At 34.0% G+C, this 14,418-nt stretch overlaps 1 protein-coding gene, 1 long non-coding RNA gene and 1 pseudogene across 4 annotated transcripts; 1 reads left to right on the forward strand and 2 right to left on the reverse strand.

Annotated features, from left to right (window-relative positions):
• Positions 1-2,873: 2,873 nt before the first annotated feature.
• On the reverse strand, positions 2,874-4,073 carry LOC145076072 (protein FAR1-RELATED SEQUENCE 8-like). The gene has a single exon (XM_079022081.1). The coding sequence runs from the start codon at positions 4,071-4,073 to the stop codon at positions 2,874-2,876; it is 1,200 nt and encodes a 399-aa protein (XP_078878207.1).
• A 4,418-nt stretch (positions 4,074-8,491) lies between these two features.
• Positions 8,492-10,415, reverse strand: LOC145073239 (uncharacterized). The gene is made up of 4 exons (XR_013691297.1): positions 9,829-10,415; positions 9,579-9,671; positions 9,226-9,372; positions 8,492-9,162 (listed from the first exon to the last, which is right to left on the reverse strand). It is a non-coding gene; the product is annotated as an uncharacterized LOC145073239 (long non-coding RNA).
• Positions 10,416-10,436: 21 nt separating this feature from the next.
• LOC145073237 (U-box domain-containing protein 30 pseudogene) lies at positions 10,437-12,522 on the forward strand (annotated as a pseudogene). Of its 2 annotated transcripts, none has more exons than XR_013691296.1 (2): positions 10,437-10,896; positions 11,038-12,522. The product of XR_013691296.1 is annotated as a U-box domain-containing protein 30 pseudogene, transcript variant X2 (transcript). The 2 variants fall into 2 exon arrangements; XR_013691295.1 differs by having other exon boundaries at positions 10,437-10,671; positions 10,767-12,522.
• Positions 12,523-14,418: the final 1,896 nt, after the last annotated feature.

The raw sequence follows: 14,418 nt of genomic DNA on the forward strand, positions 1-14,418 counted from the left end.
TCAATTAGTTTAGTAAAATTCGAACGAATACAAAATAATGTGTAGGCACTAACTCCATTTTCATTATTTATTTCTCCGAGTCTGATACTAACACTACCCAATTTATACCTAGCATTAAGGGTCCATCGCGATAAAATATAGTCACTCAGAAGTTCTTGAACATGCTTCTTCTTCATCACATATAAGTTATGCTTGCATAAAATCCCATTTGTCTCATACATAGAACACGAACATGTGACTCTAACTTGATTTAAAGAACGAAAGGTAACAATTCGCCAATATTTAGTATCAACATCCAATTGCCCAACTTTATATGTGCTTTCTTCTGTAGTTTTCGTTATAGTCTCATGAGTCAAATTGTTAATAGCTTCGGTCCATTCTTTTTTGAAAGTATCAAACATCTTTCTAGTATAAAATTGAACTGATTTTGCTTCGATTGGATGCACTAAAGAAAGAACCGGTCTCGAGTTCATAGTCTTGAAATCTTCATTTTCTTCGGCAGCCCTTCGTGAATCAACTGCTTTGTCATATTGTACAACGAATTCATTCAACATGGTCCTCGAGTTAACAAATGTAACGTCCCAAAATTCATGCCCAAAACTTTCATTTTTGATTAATTAATTCATAAAACATTCATTTAGAAAATATTGTATAAACACATCATCTCAAACCAAGTATCATATTTGAAACCCACAACCACAAACAAATGTCATATCAGAGTACAATCCCAGAAAACACCATGCGGAAAATCATATGCGAGTGTGTGTGATGCCATGCTACGCCGTCGGCTCCTTCCCCTTGGATGAAGAGGTACCTGAAACCAAAACTGAAACCGTAAGCACAAAGCTTAGTGAGTTCCCCCATCATACCACATACCATACAATACCATTGGTATCTTTCAACCGGTAATTGTCATCGGTATCTTTCAACCGGTAATCGACATCGATATCTTTCAACCGGTAACTGGGGACTATTCCACCCCTACCATTAGCATACAATAGCAGATATAAGCACACATTCAGACATATCCGGGTACTGACCTACCCCTTGGTCCTACGGACCACTATTAGGGAAACTATCCCTATCATGCAACATATCATACAGATATAACACATAACCAAACACATACCAAACCAAGATAAATTATCACAAAGACAATTATCTTCTAAATACTCCTCAATGGTGGGCCGACATTATGGCCTTAGACCCACCCCTACTGGAAAGCAACTCACCTCGTATCTGCTGAACTATGCGGGAATCCTCTGACTGTTGCCGCAGCTGCTCCGGAAGTCCTCCGGCTAAAATTCCCACAAACACTTAGTCAGAAACTGACATCTACCCTTAGGGTAAAATGACCATTTTACCCCTTGACCAAGTCAAAGTCAACGTCAAAGTCAACTTCCAGTTGACCTGACTCGCCGAGTTGACTCATCAACTCGTCGAGTCCCTATCCTTCCATCAGACCTCATACCCGTCTCTACTCGTTGAGTTAGGCGATGACTCGACGAGTTTTCCTTCTAAATGAACACCGACTGAATCCACATCTGACTCGCCGAGTTGTATGAACAACTCGTCGAGTTCATCATCAACTGATACTCATGTCCTGACCTGACTCGCCAAGTTGTATGAACAACTCGTCGAGTTACTCTTCATCCTATGAACACGTTCTGTCTTCGACTCGCCGAGTTGATGAACAACTCGCCGAGTTCCATGAAGATTGTCTTGGACTCGCCGAGTACCATGAATTCCCAGAACCCTTTGCTTAGTCCAGAATGTTGGGTCACTCCCCGGGACTTCTAAAAACCCTTCCACACTCAACTGGTCCTTACGACCCTCACTGATATAGGACCAAAACCCTTAGACTCGCCGAGTCTAGGAATGGACTCGCCGAGTCTATCACATTCCTTACTAAGAACTTCGATTTCTGATGTACAACACTTAACCAAATGATAGATCCAGGCCCCTAAACTCGATCTAGCATGTAAAGTTACAAACTTTACGTGCATGCATGGGACATTAGAGCTTAAAAGGCTCTATAATGGTTCTTTTGTTGCATGGGGCCTTCTTTGGTGCAAAAAGCAACCTAGATCTGACTTGTGGCTCATAAAATGACATGATACAGAAGCCCAAACCCCCAACCATGTTTGCAACCATGGTTGGCCACCAAAAATGGCTTATAAAAGCCCTAAATCACCCCAAAGAGGGATCTAACAAAAGAATGAGCAAGGTTCAGACTTTATACCTTCCAAAGACTGCAAATGATAAACCAAACTCGAATCCTTCAGTCCCCTCTTGATCCTTCTATGCTCTTCCTTCTTCCTTGAGACCAAAACTCACAAGAATCACTCAAAAAGCCTTAGATCTTCACAAAACGGCTAGGGTTGCTATGAGGAGTGTTTGGGAGCATAAAGGGGGAAAGGAGGCTGCATAAGGTCATTTAAATAGGGTGCAAACCCCTGGATTAGGGTTTTTTCCCAAACAACGGCTACTCGCCGAGTCCGGGACTCGACTCGCCGAGTCCGGGACTCGACTCGCCGAGTCCGTGACTTAACCCCCGTGCCTCATCTCGCTTCTACTCGGCGATTCAGTCCTTCGACTCACCGAGTCCAAGGGCAAAAGTGCAAAAATAAAGAAGATTTAATAACAGAACACATACCAAGAACCAAGTGTTACAACAAATCCATCAAAAAATAAATTGATACTCTTACTTCGTCCAGTTGTGGTCATACCAGCAAAGAAAATATCCTTCAAGAAGGGTTTAGCCCAATGTATACGTTGGTTATACATGTCACTAAGCCAACAATTGTTTTCCACTTCATACTTAATATGTATATATTCCCATGTTGCTTCAAATTGTTCAATGGTGTCACTATTTACCCATTATTTGTGTGTCTCTTGAAAATCACTATAACGGGAAACATACAATCGAAGGTGCTCAGTTTCATGCTTCCTGATATGTCATGAACAAAAGCGATGTCGAGTATTTGGAAACACTTTTTTATTGCAGTGCCCATAGCTTTGTATTGATCGGTAATAATTGCCTTCGGATACCTGCCAAACATACATTTAAGGAAATGTTCAAATAACCATTCAAATGTCTCTTCCTTTTCGTTTTCAAGCAACACTACACCAAAAAGTATAGACTGTCCATGATGATTCACCCCAGTAAAGGGAGCAAAAGGCATCTTGAATTTGTTAGTCATATAAGTGACATCAAACACAACAACATCTCTGAATTTTGTATAGGCATTTCTTGCTCTACCATCAGCCCAAAAGATATTTCTAGGATACCCATCATCAGACAATTCCACGACAAAATACTGGTCGCTGTCCATTAACGTTTTATCTTGAAAATGTTTTATACGTCCATATAACTCCTTTCCTCTACGTTGTTTTTGATGCTCAAATAAAACATCGGCACATTGCTTTGAAGTTACATCAGCTACATTTGAGGTTTTCATTGTATTAACAGCCTTTTTAATTTGAGAAGTTTTCAACCCTGCTTGAATAAATTGCACCATAAGAGATTTACCTTCTATTAAACGGTGGAAATTGCTATGAGATCGATGTTTTATCACCTTCGTAGGTGTCATGGTTAAGTCGTGATTGTGTGTGTCATTAGACGAGTCCACCAACCATTTCCCATCCTCCTGTCTTGTTATTCGAAGCTTTGCTTGACATCCGGTTCTAACATCTCTACGACGTTTTTTCTCATTTTGACTTGAAGCATCTTTGTCCATCCTTTTGAAGCCTTCTTTGTTGCATACATATATCTTCCGAAAAGGCTCATTTGTTTTAGGATTTTTAATTGTGTCATCTCTACGTATACCAAAGCCATGCAAAAATGAATAATCGTTATAAAATGTATAGGCATCATCGGGTGTATCAAAAACCTTTCCCAGTATCCTTTCATCATTAACATCATCTTCATCAAATTCAATGTTCACGCTGGTATGATAATTTCCATACCTGTCTGTTAATGATTTGAAATCATCAAATATGAGAGAAAAGAAAAACTTTTTGGAAAATGAGAAACAAAGCGGGGAGACAAAACATGCATTATGCTTTAACATAAAGAATACTACTTATATAACTAAAAATATGTGTGTATGAAAGTAGAAGGAGTTACGAAATGGTTTTGCCCATTATCTTTAATCTATCGTGCATATTTTTTAGGATGCAGTTACTTTTTAAATTTAAAATAAAATATTTATCATTTACTGCTAATAGATAAGTATAAGAAACACTACCATTAATAAAATTAACATCAAACATCAGATTCCTAACAACCTATAGCCAACACTAAGCATTATTTAAGAACGAAAATAACCATCTACAAAATCCTTCAATCACACGACCTTGTAAATCAGAAAATGAAAGGGGAAGACATGAAAGCAATGCTTAAATCTCTAATTGTACATGTTATATGTATTTTTCATTTCAGTATGAAAAGTGCATATTTTGTTTTGAAGATCATCAACCAAAATATGATTACCATTATTTGCAATTTTCTTACGATTCAAATATATGTATTTGGACAGATTTGCCAAGATTGACAATTTTACCCCTGAAAAGGCCAATAGACTCATTTTTTATGGTGTTGCTCCTTACCTAAAAAGATTTAATATTGGCATTGCTTTCAGGATTACATAGACTTCATGGGCTATTGGTTGATATTTTTATTAGTTTTGTAAACACTTGGACCAATTTACCCCCAGTTGGTTGTTCATGATGTGGTGTTAGAATGATAACATGAGTTTGTGAAGGTGGAGAGAGTATAAGCTGATAACCTTAAAATTAAGTGATGCTTAGAATTAACTTTACATAAAGTACAATACTATTTTTCACAACTTTAAATAACTTCAAAATGACATGATGATTAATGTTTTTCCTTAACTTTTTAAACCACATGATGATTAAAATTACATTTCCCTAAATTACAATGCTATTTTTTTACAAAACAATGCCCCTGTTAATTGTTAGTAACTGTACTTTACAGAAACACCATTTGTCATTTGAGAAAAAATAAGATATTTTTGTCCTAAACAATAAACGTATTTGTAAAAAAAGCTAAAATACCCTTGTTATAATATGTACTTAATGGATAACCTAATTGTCAATGAAAGAAAACATGGATTTTTTGTCCACATGTCAAAGGTATAGGTCAATTTGTTCTCATATTAGCATTGTACAATGGTAAATCTACCCATCTGAAAATATCTAAGGAACTCCTTAATTCTCGTGCCAACCATACTCTCGGTAACATCATACATGCTTGGCAAATCCTAGAATAGTTGACAATAACCAAAAAAGGACAATAATACCCTTTACACTTAATGGAGAACCAAAATGTCAATGAAAGAAAACTTTAATTTTTTGTCCAAATGTCAAAGCTATAAGTCAATCTGTTATCATGTTAGATTTGTAATATTAATCAAATACATCTTTTGCTATTATGTATGTATTGAAATGTAATGAAATATGAAGATTTTTTTGTACCTATTATGATCCTAGTCAGACAAAGTAAGTTGGTTTTTTTTTATTTACAAATCTTAGCCCCAATTGGTTGAATTATATCCTATAAACTGGCATTCATACTAAGATCTTTACTCACATGCCATGGAACAGGAGAAACTTAACATTCCTATGGTCTACATACCTCTTCATTTATCCTCTTGTGTTATATAATAAACTTCACTGGAAGTGGACTTAACATGTTTACCAGTTTAAAACCCACAAGGAAATGAAAAACCATAATAGGTAGATAATGTGTCATATGTATTTTTGTCCAATATTTTACATGTTCGTTTATCACTTAAAGAGCCCAAAACATTAATGCTACATAAATGAAAAATAAGCCATATAAAAAAGGAATCACCTGATCTGAAAAGCATGTACATATATACAATAGTTCTTCTTGATCTTGAGATACCATCCATGTATGATTACTATTATTTTCACTTTTCTTACGATTCAAATATATGTATTTAGAAAGATTTGCCAAGGTTGACGATTTTATCCCTGAAAAGGCCAATAGACTCATTGTTTTATGGTGTTGCTCCTTACCTAAAAAGATTTAATGTTGGCATTGCTTTCAGGATTACATAGACTTCATGGGTTGTTGGTTGATATTTTTATTAGTTTTGTAAACACTTGGACTGTTTTACCCCCAGTTGGTTGTTCATGATCTGGTGTTAGAATGATAACATGAGTTTGTGAAGGTGGAGAGAGTATAAACTGATAACATTAAAATTAAGTGATGCTTAGAATTAACTTTACATAAAATACAATACTATTTTTCACAACTTTAAATAACTTCAAAATGACATGATGATTAATGTTTAGAAATCCTTATCTTTTTAAACCACATGATGATTAAAATTACATTTCCCTAAATTACAATGTTATTTTTTTACAAAAATGCCCCTGTTAATTGTTAGTAACTGTACTTTACAGAAACACCATTTGTCATTTGAGAAAAAATAGGATATTTTTGTCCCAGTCAATAAACGTATTTGTAAAAAAATCAAAAATACCCTTGTTATAATATGTACTTAATGGAGAACCTAATTGTCAATGAAAGAAAACATGGATTTTTTGTCCAAATGTCAAAGGTATAGGTCAATTTGTTCTCATATTAGCATTATACAATGGTAAATCTACCCATCTAAAAACATCTAAGGAACTCCTTAATTCTCGTGCCAACCATACTCTCGTAACATCATACATGCTTGGCAAATCCTAGAATAGTCGACAATACCCAAAAAAGGACAATAATACCCTTTATACTTAATGGAGAACCAAAATGTTAATGAAAGAAAACTTGGATTTTTTGTCCAAATGTCAAAGCTATAAGTTAATCTGTTATCATATTAGATTTCTAATATTAATCAAATACATCTTTTGCTATTATGTATGTATTGAAATGTAATGAAATATGAAGATTGTTTTGTACCTATTATGATCCTAGTCAGACAAAGTAAGTTGGTTTTTTTTATTTACAAATCTTAGCCCCGATTGGCTGAATAATGTCCCATAAAGTAACATTCATACTAAGATCTTTACTCACATGTCATGGAACAGGAGAAAATTAACATTCATCTAGTCTACACACCTCTTCATTTCTCCTATTGTGTTATAATAAACTTCACTGGAAGTGGACTTAACATGTTTACCAGTTTAAAACCCATAAGGAAATGAAAAACCATAATGAGTAGATAATGTGTCATATGTATTTTTGTCTAATATTTTACATGTTCATTTATCACTTAAAGAGCCCAAAACATTAATGCTACATAAATGAAAAGATAAGCAATATAAAAAAGGAATCACCTGATCTGAAAAGCATGTACATATATAATAATTCTTCTTGATCTTGAGATACCATCCATGTATGATTACTATTATTTTCACTTTTTTTACGATTCAAATATATGTATTTGGACAGATTTGCCAAGGTTGACAATTTTACCCCTGAAAAGGCCAATACTCATTGTTTTCTGGTGTTGCTCCAAACCTAAATAGATTTAATATTGTCATTGATTTCGGTCTTACATAGAGTTCATGGGTTGTTGGTTGCTATTTTTATGATTTTTGTAAGCACTTGGACCATTTTACCCCCATTTGGTTGTTCATGATGTCGTGTTAGAATCATAACATGCGTTTGTGAAGGTGGAGAGAGTATAAGCTAATAACCTTAAAATTAACTTATGCTTAGAATTAACTTTTCATAAAGTACAATACTATTTTTCACAACTTTAAATAACTTCAAAATTACATGATGATTAATGTTTAGACATGCTTAAGTTTTTCAACTACATGATGATTAAAATTACACTTCTCTAAATTGCAATGCTATTTTTTAGAAAAAATGCCCTTGTTAATTGTTAGTAAGTGTACTTTACAGAAACACCATTTGTCACTGGAGAAAAATAAGATATTTTTGTCCCACCCAATAAAGGTATTTGTAAAAAAAAGCAAATATACCCTCTTCATCTGTGATTTGCAGGAACTAAAGTTAGCAAAGAATTCTATTGTTCCAAGACTCTCAGAAGCAGAATCACTTGGTAGTTTGGATACATCTGATTGTACATTGACTTTCACTTGAACATCTTCACATTTATACTCGAAAATTGTAGAGTTGAGCAATAAGTACATATGAAATCGATTATACAAACATAAATCAACGTTAAAGTCAATTATACAGATACATTGACAACCAAGCACAATGTACCAATGGTCTAAATGTTGGTTTGTTTTACTCAGTGAATAAGTTATTTGTGAAAAAGGAAAAGGGTAAAATTGTCATACATAAAAAACCAACCAATTTGCTTAGCTTAAAACCAAATAAAACAGGATAAACTAATAACATATGTGTGCAATTACCTATATTAGAAAACCTTATTGTTTTTAAATTAGAAAAGTTATGAAAAGTCTGAAATACTCCTTACAAACGAATAAGGCAAATGGTTACACTTGTGTATAGTGAGTGTCCAGATCCACTGCTTCTTTGCCATCAAAAAAACAATCATCTATCTTTTGATCTTTGAAGACGAAGTACTTGTATGATTGGATTGTGTTAAATACTCGTTGTACTAACCATTGTGTTATCAGGAGTGGACCTCCAGCAACCTGACAATTACAAAAACTCCAAAAGCTATATAAAAAAACAAAACTTAAATATAACTGTTGAAATCTCAAATGGGGAAAAAAGTAAAGTGAACAGAAACAACATTTACATCTTTGGAAAAAAATAACTAATTTTTTGTTAACATTAAAATATATGAAACAGTTAAGATCACTTAACATTTATCGAATACCTAAATTCTTTTCTAAACCACAAGGTTTCAAAACATAGAGTCAAAACAACAACTAAACATAATACTGAAAATGAAGCATCCTAAACTCAACAAAGTTAACACAAACATACTAAAACCAACTTATAGAAACATCAAGCCTCCCCATCCGACTCATCAAGGAGTTTTATGGGTCGATTTCTATTGTGAATGCAAACCCTGACTTGCTTTTTGGTTATATGACATCCTCTTCCTCATCATAATCTGAGCAGAGGTCCACAACTTCATCCCACTTCCACTATGTTAGAGCTAAAACCCTTTTTCTTTTCCTTTCGAAATGTTGATATTCTTTAGCAATTTTAGAAACCTGAAACAAAAAATAAAACATCATAACCTATTAACAATTGATGAAAAGGCGAGCAATTTTTACCTCTTTCGCAATAACCCTTTCCAAAATGGATTTATAAGGACCGAAGTAAGGAGAATACTCAATTATCTCAGGATAGTCACTTTCAGAATCAATGGATTTGGCTGATACTGTTTGAAGGTCGGCATTTCCATGAACGACTTCAGTGTTCTTCATAATGCAACGATAAGAAATTAAAATCATATATCAAAAAACATATCAAATGGAATAAAATAACCGATAGTAAGATTGAACAATATAATAAAACCAACGATTTAATCAATTTTGAATTGAGATAGGTACAATTAAGCATGACAAAAAGTATAATTTTCCAAACACGAGAATCTAAATCCAAACATGTATTCAAGAAATTTAACCTTCGGTGAAATCTCAGTAGAGTCACTTTCATAATCAATCGATTTAGCTAATAATGTTTGAATGACGGCAATATCATGAACGACTTCAGTGTTCTACATGTAACGATAAGAAATTAAAATCATATATCAAAAAACATAGCGAATGGCCAATAAAAAACGATTCTTAGATTGAACAATATAATAAAACCAACGATTGAATAAATTTTGAACACGAGAATTTAAATCCAAACATTTATTCAAGAAATTTTACCTTCGGTGAAGTATTTTCTAACAGGACAACCAATTTTCTCGTTCATTATTGATCAACCAATAGATAGATTTGAAGTGATGGAATAGCGAATACATTCAAAGAAGTCACCTCTTCTCTTATATAGGCAGATCAGTTACAACAACAACCTGATATTTAGGGATTATGGAGAAGTGGGGGTTAAAGACGTAATGAGAGGAGGTTGAAGCCATAACTGAATCACTCTTTCAAGGAGACTGATTAACCGATTGAATGCTTGTTGAAGGAGACAACCGGCAATGGTTGAGAACGTGGGGTGACGACGAACTGCCTTGGATCGCCAATAAAATAGAAGGTGAGCAGTTGAAGGAGAAGGGGTTAGCCGAACGTGGTGAAGAAGAAGCATAGAAAGCAAAGAAACTATAAAATATGGATTTTATACGGGTGAGATTAAAAGTTAAAGAAATCCAAGAGCTCAAAATGAGAGAGCTGTTATTTGTGACCCATGGTTGCTTAGTAATAATAATAATTAAATAATTTTTACATTTATTTATTACTGTTTATTTATTACTCCGCATCCGCAGCATGAAAAATCGTAGGGTTTTCAGGTAAATAACACATGACCCAATTTGTGAACAGCAAAGAGGTGAATCGGTTTACCCTTTTCAGTCCATTCTCTCTCTCTCTCTCTCTCTCTCTCTCTCTCTCTCTCTCAATAATCTATACTATGACACTGATCTTTGCCCATTCTTTGACCCGAATCTTGTTTTTTTCATCATAATTCTTTGATTTTTATCTACTTTAATTGCTGAGTGAATAAGTGGATCGCACTGTTTGGTGTTGGGTTATGAGTGTTGTCGTTGATTTGTAATTATTCTTATCCTTTTTGCTGATATGGGTTTTGAATGATTTCACCTCTTTTCAGCTTCAAGAGGAAGTTTTTAACTTTTTTTGGGTGTTAGGGAAGAAGATCAAGCAAAAGTTGGTCTTTCATAATGATGAAGAACAATGTGGGTCTTTTTGAAGTTTGACCAGAGAAAAGGGCACTATCAAAGAAGAAAAGATGTCTCCTTCGATGCTGTAATTGTCAATGTGAGATTCTAAGGAGAGTCTTTTTTTCCTCCACACGCTTCAATTTTGTTTTACTTTCAGATGTGATACGTCCCGGACAAGTTGGGATTGTTATCTTCTTTTCCCTTAAAAACTTGTTGTTTTGGGACCTCCTCTGTGCAGACAAGGTGTTTGTGAAAATGCCCATGTACCAGCCTTCTACTGGTGGCCAGGTCTTGGATCTGGAAACTGCCGTCAAAGATGGCATTTTGGGTGGTGGAGTTATCTGCGGTGGCGTCACCACTGCAAACGTCGAGAAACTGGATCTGAAGACGATGATTGAAGAGCTCGACTCCATTGAAGTCCCATCTGTGTTCATCTGTCCAATCTCATTAGAACCGATGCAAGATCCAGTCACCCTTTGTACAGGTCAGACATACGAAAGGTCCAACATCCTCAAATGGTTTTCTTTGGGACACTTCACTTGCCCCACCACAATGCAAGAGCTTTGGGACGATTCACTAACACCCAATTCGACGCTCAACCATTTAATCCACACCTGGTTCTCTCAGAAATACCTAGCTATGAAAAAACGATCAGAAGATGTTCAAGGAAGGTCGCTAGAGCTCCTGGAGACATTAAAGAAGGTCAAAGGTCAGTCCCGAGTTCAAACCCTCAAAGACCTCCGAAAAATCGTCGCCGCCCATGACTCCGCCAAGAAAACGGTGGTCGATAATGGCGGAGTAAGCTTCATCTCTTCTCTCTTAGGTCCTTTCACTAGCCACGCAGTCGGGTCCGAAGCGATTGGGATCTTGGTGAATCTCCGATTAAGCTCAGATTCCATCTCTAATCTTCTTCAACCCATGAAGATTTCATTAATGGTGGATGTTTTGAACGAGGGGTCAACCGAAACCAAAATAAATTGTGTAAAATTAATGGAAATTTTGTTTCGAGACTCCGAAATTATCCCAAGTTTGAGTCTTTTAGTCGGAGTATTGAGGTTAGTGAAGGACAAAAGACACCCACATGGGATATTGGCAGGGCTTAGATTATTAAAAATCATCACCCTACAACAGTCGCCGGAAAACTCCATAATCAGCATCGGTGGTGTTCCCCAATTGGTTGAAATGTTGCCTTTTTTTAACCCTGAATGCTTAGAATTAGCTTTATATGTTCTTGAAATTCTCTCTTCGATCCCTGAAGGTGCTTTAGCTCTCAAAGATTGCTCTCATACGATTCCCAATTTGGTGAAATTGCTGATGAAAATCTCAGAAACTTGTACTCAATATGCATTGTCAGTTCTATGGGAGGTTTGTAGGCTTTCGCCGGAAGAATCTGCCGCCACAGCAGTGAACGCCGGACTTGCCGCCAAGCTCCTCCTTGTGATTCAGAGTGGTTGTAGTCCGGGAGTGAAGCAACGGTCAGCAGAGCTTTTGAAATTGTGTAGCTTGAATTACACAGCCACCATTTTCATTTCGAAATGTAAGCTCACAAGAACATTGCAATGAAATGAAAAAGGGTAAAATGGTCAAAAACTGTTCATATAGAAGGAGGCAACATAATACCCTTTTATGTATCCTGTGTAATGTGTATACCCTCCCCTATTGAAGGGGGACTCTTTGTAATTCAATTTTGTTTGTTTAATGAATATTAGAGTAGGTTGAAATATATCTTTGTAATTCAATTTTGTTTGTTTAATGAAATATTAGAGTAGGTTGAAATATATAATTGTAATTTAATTTTGTTTGTTTAATGAAATATTAGAGTAGGTTGAAATATATGTATGCAATTTCATGGTAGAATTTAGAATAATCTTTTTGAAAAAGGATTTATCAATTTTGACAAAGGGGCGCCATACGAATACGATACCCAAAACACCTAAATTCAAACTGAAATTGAAATTCTAATACAATGGCGGCTAAAATTTAATACCATATACACAATAACATCATGTAAGAACTGAAATTCTCAATACTTACTGTGACTGAATATTGACTATTTATGAACTAAATTATTTTCTACTATTTTTGAATTGGTGAGGGTTAATGTAAAATAAAAGAAATCGATAGTTTTAGGTGTTTGTTTGTTTCTACAACGGCAATAAGACTGAAGAATGAGGTTATTCACTCACCAACACACTTCACTCTGTGCTTGGAAATGACAATTGAGACCAAAAGTCATGATGATTGATGAGGAGTACAACTATAAGTGGTGTTGTGTGGAAGGTGTTGATGTCAACAAATCTTGTCAGCACTCAGCTTCACGCAATCTCTCTTACATTACAAAAAAAAAAAAAAAAAAAAAAAAAAAAAAAAAGTCAGTTTATTTTTTTTACCCTAGATATAATTTAGTCGTGAAGAATGATGGTCTTGATTTTAAAATTAACAAAGCGGTTTAGTAGTTATTGATTTTTATAAATCTTTAAGTTCTTGTAATAATTTAACCCCATATATAGATCAATAGATGGATGCAGAATGTTTAAATATGAGTGTCATCTAAATTTTTTTTTTCGAAATTAACAGTGATACTTGTATTTTAAATCGGTATATCTAACAGAAAACAATTATTTTTACATTATCTCTCGGAATCAGAGCAGTGGCCCGGAACCCAGACTATATATATATATATATATATATATATATATATATATATATATATATATATATATATATATATATATATATATATATATATAACCCGTGAAAACTACGGTTACAAAATTAATGAAACTTTAATAGTAAGAACTCAAAATTATTAATCAATTATTTTAAATAAATTATTAATTAAGTGATATTTTTTTAGTTATATAAAATTATCATCGTTAATTTAAATAAATATATGAAATTATATCACCTTATAATTTGTATTAATTTTATTTTAATTTTTATTCTGATCTTATTAATTTAATATAATTAGAGTGGAAAATTTAAAATTTAAAATTTAAAATTGAGAATTAATAAGTTGACAAGTGGCATGCATTAATTATGAGATCTAATAGGATGACACATGACATAAGAAGAATAAAATATGTATTAATTAGAAGGTTTAATATGATGACACATGTCAAAAGAAGATTAAAACTATTTTTTTATTAAATAAGGATGATATATATAAAAGTTTTCACATCCCAATCTAGTCTATACTTAACTTTATTTTTTAATGATGTTATAACTTTATTTTTTAATGATGTATTGTATAAATGACAGTAGGAGAACTAAGGTTTTTTTTTCTACTTTTGTAATGGTTACATATTCCTTCATTTATGTTACGGTACTTAACTAGACTTGACAATGGAGCGGGGTTTGACCCTGATTCAATCCAAACCCTTAACAATTATACGAGTTTGGAGCATAGTTTTTGATCCATTACTCGTTAACGACCCGTACCCACTAATCCTTTTATTAAAAGGGTCAGGTATGGATTATCACCGATTCGTTCCGTTTATAATCTGCCCCATATAAATTTTAGAAATATAAATTTATATTTTATATTGCCTAAAGTTTACATTAAATTCCAATTAGAAGTCAAAAGAGAAAATGTCAAAGACTAAATTCTTTTTACATA

The sequence above is a fragment of the Lactuca serriola genome, chromosome 9 (assembly GCF_051521515.1).
Source record: "Lactuca serriola cultivar US96UC23 chromosome 9, Lser_US96UC23_V15, whole genome shotgun sequence".
In the NCBI taxonomy this organism is placed as follows: Eukaryota; Viridiplantae; Streptophyta; class Magnoliopsida; order Asterales; family Asteraceae; genus Lactuca; species Lactuca serriola.